Below are 23881 nucleotides of genomic sequence, written 5' to 3'. Positions count from 1 at the left end.
TCCCATTATTTAAGAGTACAATAAACTTCTGTTAAGTGGAATTCCAGTCAAAATTGAAAATTTGCCCATGACTACTATGTTAATTATCTTTAATTTTGCTATTATTCATTTTCAGGCTTGTTGATTGTCTAGCTTAGAAAGACTAATGTGAGCTAGACAATGACTTGCCTGCTCAGCTGAATTTAACAGCTCTCAGGAACTTTCTGAAACCGTCGCCGGTCTGTGTGTGAGAAATCCAACAAAGGATTGAGTAAACCTTCCCTTGTCCTTCCAAATCCCATCCAGCACCCCCCTATTCCTCCCAGCCATCAGCAGGATAAGCAGTTTAGCAGGGAAGCTGGTGGTGAGAGGAGAGCTACTGCAAAGCTAGTACAGTGGCTCACCTCTCACCACCAGCTTCCCTGCTAAACTCTGCTATTGCAGCTGCTCACGTTCGGAACTCTGCAGCCTTCCATGGTCCCAGTGGATCCTTCTCTGAACATGATGACAAGCCTTATGTTCCCCTACACAGAGTGAGAACATTTCGTTATTAACGTTTTACATCCCATTAAACAACTACACTTAGATGGCTGTTCTTTTCTGGTTTGTTTTTGTTTGTGCATTAGGTAGCTCAAGCCCATTTTATGTGGAGCTGCAACCACTAATATAGTGACTTTTTATTATCCACCCACTCATGTTTTTTTTTTTTTAGCATTAAAGGGCACCTGTCAGCACAGTTGGCTTTTTACCCTTTTATGTAAAGCACATTGCACCTGTATACACCACACACAAAAATACACACTCTACATGGTGGAATCCAGGAGATTTTACTGCACATTTTGAGTTACACTCACACTACAAGGTGTGATGTTAAGGTATAGTGTTCATTGTAGACTGTGAGCTGAACTGAGACCCCAGCACACTTCCACCTACACTGACAGTCCCTACTGAATTGAGCTTTGGATTGCTTTAAAAAAGGCCTGGATTATTTCTTGGATACACAGAATATAACTGGATACTAACATTTATAGGTAAAATTGTTCCAGGGAATATCCGATTGCCTCTCGGGAGATCAGGAAGGAATTTTTTTTCCCCTGCAGGAGCAAATTGGATAATGCTTTGTTGGGTTTTTATGCCTTCCTCTGGATCAACTGTGGGTGTAGGATTATAACTTTTTTTTTTAATGGTTGAACTGGATGGATTTTTGTCTTTTTTCAGCCAGACTAACTAGGTAACTATGTAACTATGTAACAAATCTTGTATACATGGCAGCAATTCCCAGTGTCAATGGCTACACTATGTTAAAGTTAATAATAAAATATAAAGTTGAAAAAGAATTTAAAAAAAAGAGGGAAAATAATCTGGATGACGACAGTTTTTCAGTTTTCAGCCTGTGATACTTTGACTGACAAATGCTTAGTTGTGCAACACTAACCCCAAATGGTTTTATATCATTCTTTTGACAGAGGGGTTTTTTTTTTGGTGGTTTCTATTATCCACATTTTTTTTTTAATTTTTACTATATCAATAAAAACAAAAACATTACTTTCTGTTTCAAAACACGGCAAATAAAAATGCCAGGACAGTACGAAAACTCCCAAAATGACTCCTTTATGGAAAGTAAACACCCCAAGGTGATTCTTTTCTTGACACACTCTTTTGCAACTGAAACATGCACTTATTGAGGATATACATGGAGTTTGGTAATGGTGCATGAGATACGTTAAGTGCACAGGTCATACAGAGAGGGATCAGGAGGTAAAGAGGTTCATTTACAGTTGTGTGGGATAAGGGAGGTCGGGGGTAAATATACAGGTCAGATCAGAGACAGAATGGCACTGACACATACAATAGAGTGGTGAAAAAACCGTAGAGGAGTGGATTTTATAACGGTTATTGGATTACACTGGTCCTGGCTGGTGGTCAGGAGGTTTTCTTTCCTCTCATACCGATGGGCATGTGAGGGCGTCTTAATCACCTGCCAGTAAGTGAGACACAACTGCTAACAGCATACTTTGTTTACATTCAGCAGTCAAGTGGTACAGAACCACTCTCATGGGCTCTGTACCTTTTGCCTGTGACCCATTGTTACTAAATCACAATCAGATCACAGGAATGTGCACACTGTGCACAGGAGCACAGGTCCCAAAAAATGCACCAATACATTCTCCCCGAACAATAGGGGAGTGGAATAAGGCTCCATGTACACGGGACATTTGGAAAACACTTCTGAACGCTGGAAACTGACTGCTGAAAAATGTAGGTTAAAAAACGTCTGTTTAGCCGCATTTGTATACTGCGATTATGCACGTTTATGTGAGTTTGTTTTAGAAGCGTTTTTTAAAGATTACATCAGGAGACCTTCCAAAATGCCCAGAATGCACCTAAAAACAGTAAAAAAATTAACTATTTCAGACATTTTGAGATTAATAGAGAGAGCAGAAGCAGAGAGAGTAGTATGTATTGAGATGACCTGTCTTTTCTGGTTGTATTCACTATGGATCCCATCATGAGCATAATGCGGCACGTTCTACCATTTTTTCCTTCACGCAAAACCTGGAACTGACTGCGCTGGTGTGCTAGGTCATTTTGAATACATGCATTTCTGATGATGACAAAAGGCTCTGGACAGAATTTGGACATGGAACAGTTAAAAAACGCTTCTAAACGAAAACGCTTATAAACCTGGTTAGCCGCGTTTACAAGCATTTGGCATTTGAAACGCTGATAAAATCTACTCCTGAACGCAAGTTTGGTGCGTTCAGAAAAACGACTGTAAATTCAACTGCCTGTAAACAACTGTAAACAACTGTAAACAACATAGTGTACATGTACACATAGGAAAACATTAAGGAGAGTTCAGGGGCTGCTGAAAAATGCAGAAAAGCTCCTAAACGTGAGTTTATCAGCTGCAGTGTACATGGAGCCTAACTGTTTATGTACATTGGTCGGTCCATAAGAGGTTGAATAAAAGAAAAGTTTGTGAGGTTTTATGATATTAAATTGAACTAAATGTTTTTGAAAAAGAATATTTTTTAAAAACTACGAAAATCTCAAATGTATTTTCAGCATTTTACTGTGAACATTGCCCATATGCTGCTTAGTGTGCAAACTGTTAATCCAAATGTATGGTTACCAGTTTTCATATTGTCGGGCTTTCATATTTTCCAGCTGCCTACATAAAAGTTTATCTGCTAGAGAACGGTCTCTGCATCGCTAAGAAGAAAACAAAAATTGCTCGGAAATCATTAGATCCATTGTACAATCAAGTGCTTGTATTTTCCGAAAGTCCACAAGGGAAAGTAGTACAGGTGAGTAAAAAAACTAAAATTCTGATATTTATTTTAAAGGTGAACTCTAGGTAGATATAAATGTCACAAATCAATGCAGCTCTGTAATAATGAATATATCATTGGATGTATCAGTATTTATTAAAATGGAGTATACATTAAAAGCAATATATATCCAATTTTTAAGGGATTCAATAGGAATAAAATTTCAAGGTATGATTTGCTGTTTCAAAGAATCTTCAGTTGCTTATTAAATTATAGAATATTGAAGATTCACCCAATTACCAAATAATGGCAAATGCAAATTGGCGCTAATTCAGAGATCAATTCTGCTGACCCAGGTATGAAATTCATAGAGTGTTGGAGGCCACTTATGGACACTTAAGGGAGTATTTAAATCCAAGTGATGTTTTAGTCCTGAGGGGTTGCTAGTAAGTTTAATCATACTTGCATTTTATATCTCTTGGGGATTTATTTGACAAGCTATCTGCAGAGATTTTAGAGTTGTACCCAACTGCCACAGAAATACAAGTCACATTCCCCAAACAGGGGCAGACTGGCCATTTGGAAACTCAGGCACTGCCCGAGGGCCCGGGGTCAGTAGGGGCCCCATGAGATGCCCCTGGTACCTTTTTCATAGGCTTTTTTGAGTTTGAGCAAGGACACAGGGGCCCCATGATCCCCTATTGCCCGGAGGCCCCATGAGTTGTCAGTCCGCCCCTGTCCCCAAATTAATTCTTTAAGTACAAGGTGATTTGTAGCCATATGTTGGACTGCAACAGTGTAGTCCACTGTTGGACTGCAACAGTGCAGTTGAGTAGCATCCATGATACTTTCTTTATTTGCACCAACATTTTTTCAGGACAAACTTTGAAGGGGGGGGGGTCTATCCCTTACTTCAAGGTCCAATCAGAAATGATGTTTAGCAATATTTTAAGAAGTTATCTTAATTATAGATTTGTTTTAACATTTCGCTACACCTCTGGCTTTCAGTAAATCGGTACTGATATCCCATAAGTTATAGTGGCCATTGTGGCATTTGTTTTGAAATAAAAGCTAAGTGACTGGCACATCCTTTAGAGTAGGTCAATAACTGAATAATGAAACACATTCTGTCCTGGGAAATGTCTAAAAGGTTAACACATTCTCTATGTGATAAAAAAAAATGCACTATGCAAAATGCTTAATAGTTTGGCTGATAACAATTCTATGCAAACAACGTTTGTGTCTGCATGTCTCTTAGCAGAACTGGCTGGAACCCAGATCTGTTCAATTTAAAGCCTAACTCCAGGAATTACAAAAATGTTTCCTTGCGTGGAATACTTGCCTTACGTCTTATCCCAGCAGACTCCTGCTATCCATGCAACTAGTCAATGCAAATGGTCAAAGTAAAGTGCAGGACCAATATCCCAGAATTGCACGTGAGGATGGCAAGGAGCCACCCATAAGCCAGAGCCAAGGAGAGCCCTGGAGCCCACCTTATTCCTCATCCCCTAAAGTTAACAAGCATTTATCCCCTGCAGTGTGGGGGCCTTACAGCAAAGGTAGTTTTTTTTTTAATTCCTGGAGTTGGAAATAAAAGCATAACTGCACTTTTAGTCCATATTCATGTGCGCTAATTTATTTATTTCAGGTACTTACATAGCGCTGTCAATTTACACAAAGATTTACATATATATTGTACATTCACATCAGTCCCTAACCCTCAAGCGGTGTACAATCTAAGGTCCCTAACTCACATTCATACATACACATACTAGGGCCAATTTAGACAGGAGCCAATTATCCTACCAGCATGTCTTTGGAGTGTGGGAAGAACCCGGAGTACCTGGAGGAAACCCATGCAGTCACAGGGAGAACATGCAAACTCCAGGCAGGTGGTGCCGTGGTTGGGATTCGAACCAATGACTCTAATGCTACCAGGTGGAAGTGCTAACCATTTAGCCATTGTGATGCCCCTAATCAACTGATCTGGCTGGAGTTGCACTTAACAAATGTCCCAGCAGTGCCACAGGGGGCTGGTACAGCAATACTTCCTCTAGAGCAGTGTTTCTCAACTCCAGTCCTCATGGACCCCCAACAGGTCATGTTTTCAGGATTTCCATTATTTTGCAAAGGTGATTTGATCAGTTTCACTGCCTTAGTAAATACCACAGCTGTTTCATCTGAGGGAAATCCTGAAAACATGACCTGTTGGGGGTCCATGAGGACTGGAGTTGAGAAACACTGCTCTAGAGTGATGCTGAGCTTACACAGGGTTTGTTTCCTAACTCCCTGCTGTTGAACAGATGGGTGTGGGAGTGAAGCATAGGGGAGTATGTGCTGGACAGGAACAACAAAACACACATGGTGATTTGCCTTGCATGGGCAAAGCACAAGTTTGCTTGAAGTCAGTAACCATCAAGTGTCCACATCCTCTGCTGTTTATTAAACTAACAATGGAGAATGTGTTACCTGCAAAAGAGGACAAATGGGGAAAACCATTAGAAACATAAGAAAAAGGACAAATTAAAGTGTTACTAAACCCAGAACCCTGCATTCACTATATCTGGTCTCCTACAGTACACAAAACATGGAAATGCAATTATTTTAGTAACTATAAACTGCTAAATACCTTTTCTCATCAGCACTTAGAGCAGTCTTGTGACTTCTATCAGTTTCCAGCAGAGCACAGGTTGAAGCTTGTAGGAGGAGATTTCTTTCTGCTGTAGAAGGATGCAGAACCCCTGACCTCTGTCTGGACAGTGCTGATTGGCCCTGTGCTGATCACATGCACTCTACCAAGAAAGTTCATTTAGAAGTTCATTTACATACCCTCTCGGCTTTGTGTGTATGTCAGACAATGCATTCAGTACAAGATAAGTCCATAGAGAAAGTATAACCTGGCAGGTTACGGTGAGTAAGGCTTAAAGGAACCAAAAAAACCTTCCAGTTAACCAGTGCAAAGCACAGTGAGCCTTCCTAAAACAGAATGTATCTTCTTGTCTCATTTCCATCAAAAATACAAAAAATTATGAATAGGAGAGTGGGCAGAGCCAATCAAACATTCCTTTATGACTCCAGCCACATCTGACATATTTAATACATATTTATAATATTCCTTGTATCAAACTGAAAAGGGAATGAAAAGGGTATAGTTAAATATTGAGTGTTATACTTATTTAATATTCAAGGTTTAATAACTCTTACGTGTGTTTTGAAGGTAATGGTTTGGGGAAATTATGGAAGGATGGAGCGAAAGCATTTCATGGGAGTGGCAAGAATACTTCTGGAAGAGTTGGATTTATCAAGCATGGTTATCGGCTGGTACAAGTTATTCCCGACCTCTTCAATGGTTGATCCATCAACAGGTCCACTTCTCCGTCAAGCTTCACAGCTTTCATTGGAAAGCACTGTGGGACCATGCTGTGAGAGATCTTAATTATTACAAAATAAGACCTTTTGACTTTTTTTTGTAACCGATGCTAAGGCTTTGTTTGGATATCTGACCTCAAACATCTTGCATGTTTGACCAGTTTTCTGGAACCTGAGCTCAACCAAACAACCTTCAAAAAGGAGAAAGGGTGGTTTCTTTCGGTGTATGAAAGTAACCTTGGGTGACTATCCTGGGTCTACAATCGTACAAATACCTCTATTCTCACTTTGTTTGATGTCTCGTTTATTCCTAAACGGAGAGTGAAAATTGTTCAAAGTTGCAGTATCTTTTAATCTACAAAAAAAGGTATTTTCATAACTTTGGATTGAGAACTTTTTAACATTCCTAGAACAACATATATGGACATAGTAAAAATGACTATACATTAAAAAGGACTGCAACGTATCTTGGGAATAATATTTTATTTATGTATAACACTATATCTTTGTGCTTTTAAAACTGTGCCAATCTACCAGGAAGTGTCTTTTACTACTTGGCCAATGCAGTTGATAATTCATTTGGGAATGAAATATATAAATGAATTAGAGTAGGTAATGAAATAGATAGTATTAATTTGATCAGGGAAGCACTTTATTTTTAAAGTGCTGTTGACCAATATAAATTTAAGCCATTGTATACCAGCATCTAGGTTCATTACATAGTTCATCGCATACAAACTATGTACATTTTTGTGCATGTGTTTAGTACTATGAGACAAATTCTAGTGGAATATACATATGCTTTAAATTGTCCGTTACCATAATAGAAAAAAAATGCTTGAAATAATAAAGTTGACTTAAACAGTAATTTTACTTAGGAGGACAGTGATGCCAGTGTTAGGATAGCTGAATTAGGTTAAAAAAATAATGAAAGTATTCGAAAAATTTAATTTGTCAAAATGTGAATTCAATAATATGGTAGCAAATTTATTTTTAAAAAAACTGCATAATTTCCCAAAATATTTATGTTATAGTATATATGTTAAGTAACCCTGATTTAAAGCCTCATGTCATGGAGGTAATTAGCGCACAGTATGGTAAGAATGCTTTATATACCATAGTTTTGAAAAAAAAAGCAAAAAAAACTTTGCTTATGGAGCAAAAAATTATGTAGAGCATAGAAACTATTCTGAGATATTGCTGCTGTTTTTAAATGATCCCAAAACCAAAATAGTGATGGTTTATGAGAAAATGTTTATATTATATAAGTGTACATAGATTTCAGAACATATGTCATTAGACATATTGTCAGTCTGAGCATTTTGTCATGCATTCGAACACTTTAGCAACCATATGCGTAAAATCCGGTTAGTTTAGCATGTTTTATTGTATATGTGGTGGAGGATTACGCCTTTTAATTCCACTCACGTTTACTTGTATATATGTTATGTTCGCAAATATTTTAAATGTAGCCTTGCATACAAAAATGATTTGTTGTTGAAATAAGAGGAACTGTGAGCTATAGATATCACTAAATCATCAATGAGTTCTTTCAATTGCTAATATAGCCATATTTTAACTATTTTTTATATTAGATATTTTTTAAATATAATTGCATTTTGAACATAAATGTACTTCCAGTCGACTCATCTTGTGCTAGCAAACCTGTTTTGACCCTTCAATTTAGAATAGGGGGTTCTAGTTCATATATGGAAGAAAGAGAGAGACCTATTTATATATATATATATATATATATATATATAAATAAATGGCCTTCAGTCTAATTAATTCACGTTTCCAGACATGTGGGTGCAAATCATAATACTTGTGTTTTTTTGTTGTGTGTCTAAAGTTTTACTGTTTGGAAGGATGACTAGCCTACCTAAAGGAGCTATCAAGTCTAGTCATTTTTTATAACTTAAATTTTTTGCCAAATTGCCAAAGTTGCCAAGTTGCTACTGAATAATAATTCATCAGCAGCAACATAATTGTCACTGCAAACAGACTGAATGATGTTGATTGGTTGTAATTTCCCATGTTGCCACATTTCTTTATTTTACTGTTGTCATCCTCTATAACAGTCGTTCTCAACTTTCCTAATGCCGCGACCCTTTAATACAGTTCCTCATGTTGTGGTGACCCCCAACCATAAAATTATTTACCCAGTAATTATAATTCATGAAGTGTCGTTTTACCTCCAATACTGCTGCTTTCAACACAGTAGCTGCTTTCAACAGAGTAGCTGCTTTCAACACCGTAGCTGCTTTCAACACAGTAGCTGCTTTCAACACAGTAGCTGCTCTTTACACATTGGAAATATGTGTTTTCCGATGGTCTTAGGCAACCCCTGTGAAAGGGTCGTTCGACCTCCAAAGGGGTCGCGACCCACAGGTTGAGAACCACTGCTCTATAAACACTAATGTCTTTGTCATTTAATAAGACAAAAAAAAGGATGAATTATTGGCAAGACTCTTTTATTCATCACTTTTGGTAATACGATATGGAGCTTTTGCATTCCTAAATGACTAAAAGTACCAAATTTAGTATTTCATTTTTTAATGCCAGTCAACCATTTTGCATTTTGGTAATTTTTAAATTTATTTTCATGCTAACATACTTATTAATCGCTATCTAAAACAATAATGATTTTACTATAAATCCCTATTCATCATGTATTGATGTTAAACTACTTATAGAATAGTGAACGTTTACTTAGCCAAGTGAATATTCACTAATTGTATTGGTCAATTCAATCCTTGAAGTTATTTGCCATAGAAAATCCTGCTTTTTATTTTAACTTGTACATGATTTGAATATTTAAAGTGAACACAGCTACTCTGTGTCCACTAAGTAAACATTAACTTTGCTAAGTAAACAATCTCTACTCCTTCAGTAAAGAAACCCTGATTATTCTCTGTAGTAAAGCTACAGTAAATGGAAATTATTTTATAGAAAATAAACTAATTCAGTAAAACTTTTGGACTTCTGTAACTCTCAAATTCCAATCAAATTGCTGCAATTTAAAGAATGAAAGCCTTCATCTGATTAGTTTTGGTTTATACAGTTTATGTTTTTTTTCATATACACTCAACATGGCTGACTTTTTTTTTAATTATGACATTTAGTAAATTAATTTTACATTATTATTTATCAAATTATGAAATTATTTATTTAATCAATTTTTACATTATTATTTATTGAATTATGAAACTATTTATTAAATTAAATGCACTGTACACTTTGCAAGCAACTTTTCACTTAATGAATGTGGTTAAAATTCTCCTTATACAGAATACCCAATCATGTGCATGGAAAACAAAAAAAAAGCATGTTTTTTCTTGCATATGATTAGATGATGGAAGTCAGCAGAGCTTCAGTCACCAAGCTCTGGGAAAATTCCCTTGCAAAGTGAACAGGCTACTTTCCCTTAATAACTTAACCCCAATCCTTCCATGTAAAAAACTAAGCAAGAACTAGCAATGATTTGCAGCTAAATGGAATACAATGATACAGGCCAAAGGCATACAATAGTACCTTAAATAAAACTTCTTACGTTATTTAAATTTAACTTAACATTCTAGTTTAATATTTTAATTTAACCTTTATTAGTTATTTAATCACACACAACTTTTTTTTATATTTTGATTCTGTGATTTACACAAATAGAAGGCTTTATATAAGAAACAATGCATTTCATGGTTAATTTATGGTTTGCTCTAAAGGTGATTTCCAAAATTAAACAAATATTTTTGCCTCACATTTCCTCTTAATCGCCTTGTTTCTGATACCATTGCATGTTATATTATGATAGCACTAATTTTGTGCTAAAGCTTGCTTCATAAGTCCACATAGTACTATTAAGAAACTGAAAGGTAATTCTCACACTTTCCGTTCCAATCTTCCTCAAGGTACTTTTCAAAGCAATAATAACACTTTTTTTAAATAACCCATTACACAAAATGTATATTATATATCCCTATTCTTTCCAGTCTGGCCTGTCCGAGCCTTCAAAAGGACCCATGTGTTTAAGGACATATCCACTCAATAGGTAAAATGTATGCATTCTATTTTAGATAAAGTGTTGGGTTGAATCACCAGCTGACTTCCTTTACCTCTGACACCCTCAGAACAATATCAACTAGCTATAGTTTCTGTTTCTTCCATCTTGCCATGCCCATTACAAAGACCGACATGCCCGCTTTAAAGTATTTTCCAGCCTTAATAAAGTTACAGCAGAAGACGTGTGACAAACTCATTGGGCTTTGCAACAGCCATGGAAGAAGATAGAGCAGGAACTTTAGCAGAATTAAAGTGAATCCTCTGGTCAGAGACCCCCAAGAGCTATGAAAACCCCTAGTGGATGGTTTAGCCCAACAATTTCCATTAGAGATGGAATATTGGTTGTATAAATACTTGCATATTTAATATACAGAGAACTATAAGCTGGGGAGTTTTAGACAACTTCTTGCAAGCTTTTGCTTTTTTATTCTATAATAGGAAGCACTCACCAGCTACAGTAGGCTTAGGCAAAACATGGTGCCTCCATTTCTAAAGAACTACAAGTTACAGCTTGCTGCTTTAGAGCCATAGTTTGCCTCTGCCAACTCTACAGCCTTAATGGGTCATATTTTGTGAGCAGGCCAAATCTAACAAATAGTTACAATTATTTATGCATGCACAGTTTACTGCCTTTTGAACATCAATTTTAGTGTACGTTACCGTTAGCTTATTAATAATTAGTAGGTGAAATATTTTTTGCGTTCATTTAAATATACCATAATACAGAACCTACATGAGGGCCTTAAAACAGTTGTTATTCAGATGGAAAGGTTAGCAACAAATTTATTTGTACAGTATAAATATATTGACTTTGCTTAGAGTACATTCTACTACTTGTAAATGACATTAAGCAATTATTTTAATTTTTAAAAAGTTTAATTAGCAGGGACATAAATGAAAAGCTAGAGTTGCCACTAAAGTGGTAGTTATATAAACATATATATTTAGATATAGAAATGTAGATGTAGAAATGGATGTATTCTGGTAATTCTAGGAAAGTCGGTGCAAAGGCAAAATGTAGGTGTTGGTCACAATGACCAGTCAAATTCCAACGATTGGTGCAGGTTTAAAAATATAAACAGGCATAAACAGCCACCAGCAACACATGGTAATTGTTTGTCTGTTTTTTTATATAAATGGTCTTAAGTGCTCAGTTAACATCATACATTCATTAAACCTTATTAATTATTAATTGGAAGGTCTTAAAATGATTTAAATGATTGATAAAAACAATAGAGGCTACAAATTTCACATAAATAATACCTTAATGAAAGAAAATGTTGCAGTGTTGCCATGGCCAACTAATCCAATGCTTGTTTTAATTCTTCAACCTGTACCAAAATAAAATATAAAAACCATATTTGAGGGTTTTGCTTTATCAAGATCTTCACATCCCCTAGTTTTAATGCACAAGGCCAGTAGGTATGAGTATCTATTCAAAAATGTACTGCCAGTACAGAAAGTTAAATAAAATCTAAATTAAAAGCAAAATGTTACTACCAAAACTGAAAAGTGGGCATTTTCCTATGGAATAGCATCTATATTTTGTATAGGTAATGAAATCTGTGGTAATGGGAATCTGTTAGTAGTTGATATACCCTTTGGGAGGTTGTAGAAAAAGCTACTTGTTTCCAACTCCCCTTAGCAGATACAAATTTTTGCGTTGGTTAAGAAACAATTCAGTAATGTCTGTGATACTTTTTAAATTTGCACTAAGATACAGTTTTTCTAGGACAAGCTTTTGGGGTGTTGTCCTCTTCATCAGTACTGCTTAGACCTTGATGAAGGGGACACACCCCGAACGTTTTACTGAAAAATGAGTTGGTTATGGTGATTCAGCTGTACTATGAGTAAAGTCACTGTGTCTGATTTACTAAACTGTAACGGGCAATGATGTGAAGTGATCCTGGACAGTAGTAGAACTTCTTGAGAAGACTAGATGTTTGAAGTGACCACCGTTTTACTTTACACTTCGAGATATATATACACATACATACACACACACATATATATAAATTTTAATTAAAAAAAATATTTTTAATTAAAAAAATTAGGCCAGACTCGACGGACCTCTTCTTTGTTTCTGATTCATTCAAGTGAACTTCACCTCACTCCTCTGTATTGCATAATTAGTAAATCAGAACGCACATTTGTTCAGAATTAGTGGTTTGATTCGGACGCTTGACTGCATTGTTTCTTGCCAAGGGGGCTGGATAATAGCCATTGACACAGTGAGGCTGATTTACTAAAGAAGTTGAGGGTCTTCATTCGAAAACAGTATAAATATTAACTTTGGATGTCCAAGTATGTGAAAAGTAAATTCCTGTTTACTTTAAATCATATGTAGATGAAATAATCAGGAATTTGCCTTTCAGACGATTGGATTGAAGTGAATATTTCCACAATGCATTGAGGGAAAATGTTCAACCAACTTAGTAAATGAGCCCAAGAGAGAGAAGTATTTTTGCTTTTGATGGATCCTATACTCTGTTCATTACTGTTTGGCTGGCTTGTGCTTTTCTAAATGTACACTGTAAAAATCTGTCATTTTTATATATTGTATTACTGAAAGAAAAAAAAAAAAAAGGTAAGATGGCTTCCAGACATTGCTACCTATGAGATACAGTAAATCCAGCATCTGCTTTGTTAATGTATGAATGAAAAAGCTAGATGCAATTTATATAGAGCTGAAGTACATATATTTTCATATCATTTTATTTTATCACAAATTGAAGGTGATAGAAGTATAAGAAGGTATATAATTATTATAATTGTTATGTGAACATGTCCAAGTGAAATGTAAACCACAGTCGAGTTAAAACCTGTTTTGAGACTGGAAATGTGAATGAACTGGAGACATTTTATGAAAGCATTTTGTAAAAAGTGCAACTTTGCTTTAATTATATTTTAGAGTATAAAGATTGCAAAATAATATTTCAAATTGCGCTTGTGTCACTTTCAGTTTCCCGTTTTCTACTTTGTTTATACTGTTTATTGTTTTGCACTCATTTGTATTTTAATATTGTTATCCAGATGAGATAAGAACATTTATTGGTGCGGTTCCCTGTAATGTGAAAGTTTGATATTTAATGATTACATTCGATGCTCTTTAATTAGACCTATCTGCTGAAAACAGTGGTGGTGCTTTTTACTCCAGTTAATCAATGTCAAGGGACACAACGGGACTCTCTGACGTGAATGTTGATCCAATCTGAAAAATGTTCATCTTCAGTGTGTGCGCAAAAAAAGTCCAACCTTAAAAGGATAAGTTCACCTTTAAGTAAAAAAAAAGAACAGTTACCCCCCCCCCCTCCCCCCCCAAAGTTCCTCAAACTATCCTAAGCTGAATCCCTCCACCCAAGTGCTTAAATCACCTCCTCCAATGGGAGCATATTGTTAGAGCAACGTCCCAGTTAAATCAAACATGGGATAATTTTAGGTTAGGATAGTTTAGTAAGAGCTGGGGGTGTTTTACGTAGGGGTAAGCTTGCCTTTTAAGTGTTTTCCATGCATATCAGTTTATAATAGATTTAAGAAAACAAAGTGATTAAAAGAAACAGTGCAACTGGCATAAAAAGAACTCTTCCTTAAAGTGACACTTAACTCAATTTTTGCACATCAATATTTCTAAAAAAAAACAGGGCCTTTTTAAAAAAAAAAAAAAAAGTCTCATGCCATTGTTTTCAGGCTTCTTTTGTGCTCTTTGCACACTCCCTATCCACCACTGATGTACTTCGCTTCTACTAGTGTAGAGTAAGCAGTGCTGTTATTTAGTCACATGCTCTGCTCTATATATACTACAATTCCCATAGAGCTGAATGTGTCTCCGGATAGATGTGAAGTCTATCTTGGGGGGGTGAGCAAGACAGGGTGGCTACATTCAATGTAGCCACCCTGAGAACAGCAGAAAAATAACTCACATTTGAGAAATTAAGCAAAGGAAAAGAGAAGGTACGGTATATTCTATGTATATTTAAACATATTATATTTTTTATTTTTAAAAATGTGCATTTAGTGTCACTTTAAATTTGTACTGACTTTAGCTGCCAGAGTTATACGGCGTCTCCTTTAACATCAATGAAAACTCTTAATGACCAACCACATCAATGAGAGCAATGAAGGGTTTTCACAGTGCTTGATCTTCTTGTTACGAGCCTGTATAAAAAGTATAAATTTGCACGCCAAGTGCTCTAATTAAGCTCCAGCTGAAAAATTATTAGTTTGGATTTTTATTACTTTATCATTTATTGGTCATATAACCTATTGTCAATATACACTTCCCGGCCACTTTATTAGGTACACCTATTCAATTGCTTGGTAACACAAATGGCTAATCAGCCAATCACATGGCAGCAGCTCAATGCATTTAGGCATCTAGATGTGGTGAACATGACTTGCTGAAGTTCAAACTGACCATCAGAATGGGGAAAAAACTTTGAAATCCATGGATTTTTTGATTAGTGATCATATATTTAAATATATGAGCTCTGTTTAGGAGTAGTAAGACACCATGCTAGAAAGGTATTTTAATTCCTTCATTTAAAAAGGATTTTTTATTATTATTATACAGGATTTATATACTGCCAACAGTTTGCTCAGCGCTTTACAATATAACGGGAGGCAATACAGCAACAATACAGTTCAATACAAGAGGGAAAGGAGGGCCCTGCTCCTGGGAGCTTACAATCTAAGTTTGAATGTGGCATGGTTGCTGGTGCCAGAAGGGCTGGTCTGAGTATTTCAAAAACTGCTGATCTACTGGGATTTTCACGTACAACCATCTCTAGAGTTTACAGAGAATGGTCCGAAAAAGAGAAAATATCCAGTTAGTGCCGGTTGTGTGGATGAAAATGCCTTGTTGATGTCAGAGGTCAGATGGGCAGACTGGTTCGAGATGATAGAAAGGCAACAGTAATTCATGTCAATATGGACAAAAATCTCTGAGGAATGTTTCCAACACCTTGTTGAATCTATGCCATGAAGAATTAAGGAAGTTCTGAAGGCAAAAAGAAGGTCCAACCTGGTACTAGCAAGGTGTACCTAATAAAGTGGCCGGTGAGTGTAGCTTGACATCAGATTGAGTAAATATAATAATTATTTTTGAAAGGTCCACCTAAACACTATGGTATGAGTAATTCTTTCAAATAGAGATAGACCAAAGCAATGAGATTATCATAATGCTCATGTGCTATAATATTTAATGTGATGAGCGCACTAATCATAATATAGGGTGTAAAAAGAAACAAAAAATGTTTTATTCTCAGGAAGTCTCATGGTGTATGTTTTAAAACAAATTACAAAACTTTTAAATCTATGGATTTTGTGATTAGTGATCATATTTTTCAATATATGAGCTCTGTTTAGGAGTAGCAAGACACCATGCCAGAGAGTTATTTTAATTCCTTCATTTAAAAAGGATCTTTTTTTCATAAGCCATTTTTTTTCAAACTGAGCCTGTCCCCATGGCTGATCTCTGTGTAAAATGTGCATCCCATCCTCTTATGGCTGGGTCTGATAATAATGGAATTGTCCTAGAGGTAGTAGGTAGAGACTAGCTACTGTGGTCAGAAGATTTGTTTTAAAACCAGGTCTTGCAAGGAGTAAGAGATTTCCTTTTAAATATGTGAATGGGAGCCTTTAAAGTTTCAACAAGTGCTTTCTGTATGCTTGTTTTTTTTTTTTTTATTTGCACCAAGTTCTCTTCATTATTGGGTGACGGCATAAATTAGTAGTTGCACTTGTAGAGTTTTTGGAAACTTGTGAACAGCAGTGGCCGAGTTTTGGTCATCCAGTTGGAAATGCAATTTATGGCATGTGTACAGCAAGCACCCTTGTACTCTAACCCTGGGGGCCTATTGACACTTGCCTATTTTCCAGCAGTAAAACAAATACATTTTTCTGCATGAAAAAGCATTTCAAATAGAAATCCTAAGCAGCTGGTTCACATTTCTGTGTTGCAGTTTAGTGTGTTTTTAGAGGGAAACTATAAGGGCTCATTCACACCTATTTTTGTGCGCTACTACATGCGCATAGGTGTGACATGGCCCTTAGAAAGCTATTATGTATGTAGGTTAATGTATTATACTAGAATATTATTATTAATTCTAATGTAGTTGTTAGGCTAACCTGCATTTTATGAAACTTAATGTACATGTAGGAAAGCAATAATACATAGTAATGTTGCATACATATATTGAGCTCATCTTTGCTTGAATAACATTTATATTTTTCAAAAAGTCTTAGTACATTATCATACAGTTTTATTTTTCTATATAGTGTCTGTCAATGACAGGTAATCTTTTACTATTGAAATAAGATTTTAAAGTTGACTCGCAATCACTTAATCACTTTCGAACCTCCTTTCTTGTTGCATTTGATGTAATCTTTGTTGTTGACTTGGAGTGTTTCAGAGTGTCCTGAGATAATTAAGGTTTTAGAGACCAGCTATGCTTTTTATTGACTTTAAATGTCCCATTAATGCAAGACACACTAGTTGTCCAGGCCTATGGTAATAAATAGTGACTCCGTTTTTCAAGATAGGCTTGCAGCCAAATTAAATCTAACTTCACCAAAGGTCATAAGCTATGAGTTATAACCAAAAAAGCAAGAATATGTATGTGGGAGTAGAGATACCAGCTTGCCAGTTCTTAACCTGTATGGCTGAAAAAAATGGAAATGAGGCCAGTGTAACCCATAGTAAAAAAAAAAACAAATTTCGTTTTAGGTTTGCAGAGTTCATTTTGCCTGCGAGTCTGTAGGCTTTCGAGATTGTGTTGCTTGTTCTTATTGGAGCAAACTGAGCTTTTTTATAGAAATTATTAATATTTTGGACTTCCTCTAGAGGCTCAAAGGCAGATACCGAGTATATTACAAGGAGTATATCTTCCAGAAAAACTGAGAATAAAATAGCATTACCTATTAAGAGTTTGAACCAGTTGTAGGCAAACAGAAGCTTGTGTCTACCTGTTAGTCCACCAGGAATTGGGAAACAAATGCAGCATGCAATAGGCTTCATTTACAAAGCTATAATACAAGGATAAAGTTATATAGTTAGTCTGTCTTAAAAAAAGACAAAAGTCCATCCATTTCAACCATTAAAGAAAAAAAGTTATAATCCTACACCCACAGTTGATCCAGAGGTAGGCAAAAAAACCCAGCAAAGCATGATCCAATTTTCTCCTGCAGGGGGAAAAAAAATTCCTCCCTGATCCCCCGAGAGGCAATCGGATATTCCCTGGATCAACTTTACCAATAAATGTTAGTATCCAGTTATATTCTGTGTATCTAAGAAAAAATCCAGTTCTTTTTTAAAGCAATCCACTGAGCTGGCCAAAACAACTCTTGAGGGAGTCTATTCCACATTTTCACAACTCTCACGGTGAAGAAACCTTTCCGTGTTTGGAGATGAAATTTCTTTTCCTCCAGATGTAAAGAGTTCCCCCTTGTCCTCTGTGATAACCTCAGGGTGAATAACTCTACACCGAGTTCACTATATGAACCACTGATGTATTTATACATGTTGATCATATCCCCCCTTAATCTCCTCTTCTCAAGAGAGAATAAATTCAGTTCCTCTAATTTTTCCTCATAGCTGAGCTCCTCCATGCCTCTTATCAGTTTGGTTGCCCTTCTCTGCACTCTCTAGTTCCCCAATGTTCTTTTTGTGAAAGTGCTTTATTTTTGACCAAATGACTATTAAATATCACACAGGCTAACAATAACTATCACTTTTTGTAAAATAAGAGCCCACAATGATGTTTTAAATCCAGTAGTGTTGCTAGACCGGCTACACAAAAAAGCTGCGTTATGTTCTAGCTATTACCCCAAAGAAATCCACTTTTGGCCGAGTTTTTTAAGAAAATATTTCTGTCATTACAAGCCTTGATGAAGGGGGGCTGGTAAGTCCCTGAAACGCTTTTGGGGAGATTTACTAAAACTGCAGAGTGCAAAATCTGGTGCAGCTGTGCATATAAGCCAATTAGCTTCCAGAAACATAGAAAAGTGACAGCAGAAAAAGACCGAGTGGTCCATTAAGTCTTGCCGTTTGTTTTTTCCTTTTTGATTTATTTTTTTTTTGGGGAGGAGGGTTGTTTTTTGTTTTTCTTGTTAACAGAGTATAGATCTATGTTTGTCCCAACCATGTTTGAAGCTATTTGCTATTGACTTTCATTCTCAAAGCTTAACTGAACAAGCTGATGCTAGAAACGGATTGGCTGCCATGCACAGATGCACCAGATTGAGTGATCCAGTTTTAGTAAATCTCACCCATTGCGTATTTATGTGATATTTTCTGCAATCAATAAAAACTACCAGAATTGAAATACTATTGTGTAGCTGTCTTGTTTTTATTCTACCTACAGCCGATATTCTGGGAACCTTTCAGGGCCCATCAGTTTCCACATTTTGCATGTGTCCTAAAAACCAAGAACACCTTCTCAATATGATGACAGAGTGCCCCACAAAAATTATTTTTTTTTTTAAATAGGGATCCTTATCCTGGTGTGATAGCTTTTTGAATTGAGCCTTTAATCAGAGTAGATTGGAAGATTTTCTGTGTCTACTTGGAGATAAGAAGAGCACTATTGGTCCTTCAACATTGTGCTGAGAACAAACCTAAATCGAAGCTTTCACCTAAATTACCATGGCATCAGAGAGATTTATGTTCTATTGTACCACAAGGTACACAAGCCTTGAGGTTTTATGTTAAAGCTGCAGTGAATCATTATGCACGGTCATCTGCATTCAAAATATAGAATGTACATTTTAAGTAGATTTAAACCTTTTACAATACATTTTTTTACTCTACTGCAGGTTCCTATTGCAAATGCGCACCATATTCATGTCCAATGTATGATATTGCAAAATTCCAGCTTGCTGGCTAGAAATAAATACAATAGACTACTTTAGGACACCAATGATTACACTGCAAGGCAGCTTGAAAATTTCTGGCTAATGCCATTTTGGTGCGGAAGTCAATACTAGGAAAAGCATTGAACAGTGGTTTGTTGTCTCATATATTCAATATATACAAATATTTATTTTTGTTTCTGTATGAGAAAATTTTAATTTTAATTTTGCAGCTGGATTGTTTACCCGCTGCTACCGCAAGTTAGAAGTAACTATCTTTTTTAAAGCAAAATAAACTAATATTAAAAATATCATAAATCATTATTTTCAAAGAAAACAAGAATATATTCAAATAACTTTAGTTTGAGAACTATGGGCCTATCAATCAAATGCCCTTGAATTCTGAAAAATTATAATCTTTACATTGTAGTAGTAGTTGGACAATAATAATAAATCTTTATGAAGCAGATTGTATAAAACAGGGGTCTTCAAGCTTTCTAAACAAAGGGCCTTCAGATTTTTAGGAAGGCCAGACTGTGGCCAGTTGGGGTAAAAAAGGTCCCGATATCAGTGGGAAAAAATAATGCCCTATTGTTTGGAGTCAGAGGAATTGTGCCCCATCATTGATGCCATTGGACCCCATCATTGGAGTCATTGAGAGAAATTATGCTCCATCGCTGGTGTCAATGGAAGCATTGTGCTCCCTTCATTGGTGTAAATGGGAATTATACCCGATTGTTGGTATCAGGGGATGAAATAGTGCCCCCAGAGCCCGATAAAGGCAAGCAAAGGGATGAACCTAGCCCCTGGGCCGCTGTTTGGAGTCCACTGGCATAAAACAATTGATCTGGGCTCTAAAGCTGTCCCAAGATATATCTATAAAAACATAGAATGGGTACTGTGCTTTGGAATGTATAATAAAGAAGACCCTGGTTGAAACAAAAACCTTTTTGTGGTTTCTAAAGGCAGAGCTGGAAGGATCTCTAAGTATAGCCTACTGATAATTCTGTCTCCCCCCTCTGGAGCGGAGAATGTTAATATGAAAATGAGTTGATCTCCGAAGACAAACATCTGGAGGTTGCCCTTGCCTGCCCTACTTTAAGACCATTCGAACAAAATTACTAAATTTCCTTTATAAGCATAGGTGCTAATTTTTTGATGCTAGGGGACACTTTTTAAATACTTTTAATAAGAAGGAGACTTTCATAGTCTCCTAAAAGGACAGAATATGATTGGCTGTAAACTGGATGCATTCAACCATGTGACAAGCATTTTCACAACTAGTTGGTACCATTGAAGCTCAGATGAATGCATCTCTTGTCAACTGGTCCAATTTACTAAATTACATCATTTTCAGGTAGTCATTGTTAGAATAAAATATTTTGTTTTTAAAAATGATCCTGAACCTGTTCTGATATTCAGTGTGAGAACAGGCTTCTGTTAAAATTGATGAGATGGTCTTTCTAATTATATGGTTCTAATCTGGCTCATGGAAACAATTTCAACCAAAGCTGGTCAATAGTTATTACAATGCTCAGTTAATGCATTATGTTTGAGGAAACGTAGTTCAAAAAATGCGTTGCACTTTAAAACTAAGGGCTAGTTTCACGCTTAATAGCACGACTTTCCACAAAAGTTAAAATGAACAGATATTTTCATATTATGTATATAGTATGGAGAAAAATTATTATGGAAATATATATTCATTTCTAACATCCTGAGAAAAGGAATCAATCATCTCATGTATGATGACTGAACCAAAACACACATAGTCACACATAACATTTGACAAACTTAAGTCAAGAAGACAACATCCCCTTAAATTCATGTAAAGAAAACGCCTTTGAGAGAGTGTTTTTTTTTGTACTTTTTTGAATATGTACCATTTTTGTGGTTGAGAGGGCCAACCTTATAAATAGTGCATGCCCCACAACTCAAAATGGTTATTGCAAACTTGTCAGCCTCTTTAAAAAACGCAGATCAACCGCCTGTTTTTACCACACCATTGCCACCCATGTGAACTCGGCTAACTCAGAAAGTATTGATCTCTAAGAATTGGTATGATAACCAGGTAACTAGCATTTGAGGAAGCCGGGATGAGCAGAAGCCTGCATATATTTCTTCATCACAGGTTCTTTAAAGTGGAGTTCCACCCAAAAGGGGAAGTTCTGCTTAAAGATTGGTCCCCCGCTCCCCATTTAGGACTGGCACCTTTGGGGAGCAGGGGGGACGGGTACCCAAATTTGACAGGTACCCGTTCCCACTTCCACTGCAATCGCCTAGGCAATCAGAAGTTGTCCTCCTACCCTCCCTCCCCAAGGTCTTGTGGGACACGTGACAGATCCCAGAAGACTATGGGGCCACTCAGGAAGTGCAGCGCTACTCGCACATGAGCAGTGGGCACCCGGCTGTGAAGCCGCAAGCTGTCACAGCCGGGTGCCCACACTGAAGATGTCGGCACCAGGAATACAGGACGGCCGGTGTAACGGGCTGCGGCGGGGGCAATGCTAGATTGTGGGACAGATGAGTGGCTTTTTGAAAGTCAACAGCTACAGTTTTTGTAGCTGCTGTCTTATTTTTTTTTTTTACAGAGTGAGTGGAACTCCGCTTTAAACACTATTCAAAGGACTACAACAAAATGATCTGCCTTTTTGTAAGGAAAAAAAAAAAAAAGTTGTTCATTACAAATGAAATCTAAATAATCACAAAATCTGTTTTAAAATGCACTAGAATTTGCATTAAATTTGAAACATGTTGATTTAGCCAAGTTTCAAAATATTTAGCTTATCTCAATCTTTTGAATAAAAAAAAAAATTCCAAAAAATGTAGCCCAACTAATGATGGAGCTGTATAAATGAAATATAACAATAATAAAAACAGTCATGATTACCCGTAAACCATTTTAAACAGATTTTAGCTTTCCTTACGTTTGAAGCAGTCAGAAGAATACAAGATTTCTGTGGGTCACTGCATGCTGTTCTTTGTTTTATTATAACGATGTAAGGCCAAAACTTTGTTGTTTTAGATAGAGTAGGGGAGTGTTAGTTTGATCAAGTTTTTTTTGTACTGTCTGTGTCCTATTGGGGAGATTTCCCTTGACTTTCTTCCCTGGAGATGAAAAAAGAAATAAGAGGAAATCTCTCCCAAATTACCATCATAGAGAGCTGTCAAGGGAACAAACATCCCCGGTAGAGGAATTTGTTTCACCTGTTGCTCTGACCGCAACTCGGAATTCTAACTATTCCCCCCAATAGTCACCAGGACGATTAAATTTCCCCAACACGGATACAGACAGCAATAAAAACTTGATGCTTGGGTCTAAAACTGGCCATACACTGTGCAAGTTTTGGCCGTTCCTGAGGAACCAGCTAAATACCACCCAGTAGGTGACCCTGCTGGTTCACATTTTTTTCAGCAGGCCCCTTTGATTATAGTTGATCAAACAATTAACATTTGTTGTACAGAGGTACAACAAATGTTAATTGTTTGATCAACTATAATCAAAGGGGCCTGCTGAAAAAATGTGACCAAAGAGTGGTTGGATACACTTGATTGCAGTTGCTGTAATGTGACAGTTGTCATTTCTCTGTAGGACATAATATTGTGAATGGCTGCAGTAGGTAATACAGGACCATCTGATTTGCAGGTTTGGTTCCAGGTTGCTCACTAGCCAGCTGAAGGCTTTATTTTGATAATTGCCGGTTATTATTTAGAGCCTTTAGTTATGGATTTTTCTACTTTTGAGTCCACCACAAGACCGAAGGTACAGTGAGCAGTACTCTTCTGGCCAACTAACTTTACGTAGATGTCCTGCAGCCATGGGAATCTTGTTTAAAGATAAAAACTATTTTGGAAAGCATCATTTACCTATGTAATGTATTGTGAGAACAACTATGAACATATTTGTAAGTTCTAATGTGTTGAACATTTATGCTTCTATAGATACCTTTTTTTTTTTCAAATACAAGTACTAGGAAACAATGTAATGTGACTCATGCTTACGAGTTGTGAAGGTCATGAAAGCAAACTGGAGCCGAACTACACAATAAAATTGTATCTTATAGCGAAATGTTTCATCTCTTACTTGCTAGATTTAAAGTCAAGTTGTTCATGGGAAACATGTTTTATTGAAAACCTGACACTTAGTAATGGCCAAAATTTTCCACAAAAAAAAAACACAGTAAAAAAAGTCACGGTAAGAATGATCAAATATGCTAATGTATTTTTGGGGTGGTTACACAGGCAATAGGCGCAAAAAAAATAAATAATGCAATAAAAACAAATCTTTTCTATTTGCAGGAAATATATTCTTGCGCTGTGTGTTGCCGGCTGTTTAAAGCTAGACTCCAGGC

The 23881-nt window shown here is 36.4% G+C and overlaps 1 protein-coding gene across 1 annotated transcript in view; it reads left to right on the top strand.

The window, feature by feature from the left end:
• RIMS4 (regulating synaptic membrane exocytosis 4) overlaps positions 1–23598 on the top strand; it is a 266003-nt gene extending 242405 nt beyond the window's left edge. The window contains exons 5-6 of the mRNA XM_089674368.1: positions 3151–3290; positions 6472–23598. Of these exons, the coding sequence (XP_089530494.1) occupies positions 3151–3290; positions 6472–6690 (359 nt within the window). The 3' untranslated portion in view covers positions 6691–23598. The remainder of the gene's footprint in view (positions 1–3150; positions 3291–6471) is intronic.
• The last annotated feature ends 283 nt before the right edge of the window (positions 23599–23881 follow it).

This window comes from Staurois parvus, unplaced genomic scaffold (assembly GCF_062004578.1).
Source record: "Staurois parvus isolate SC_StPar_1 unplaced genomic scaffold, SC_StPar_1.0 ptg000151l, whole genome shotgun sequence".
NCBI lineage: Eukaryota > Metazoa > Chordata > Amphibia > Anura > Ranidae > Staurois > Staurois parvus.
The sequence above is the reverse complement of the archived record's forward strand: the minus strand, read 5'-3'. Positions and strand labels throughout refer to the sequence as shown.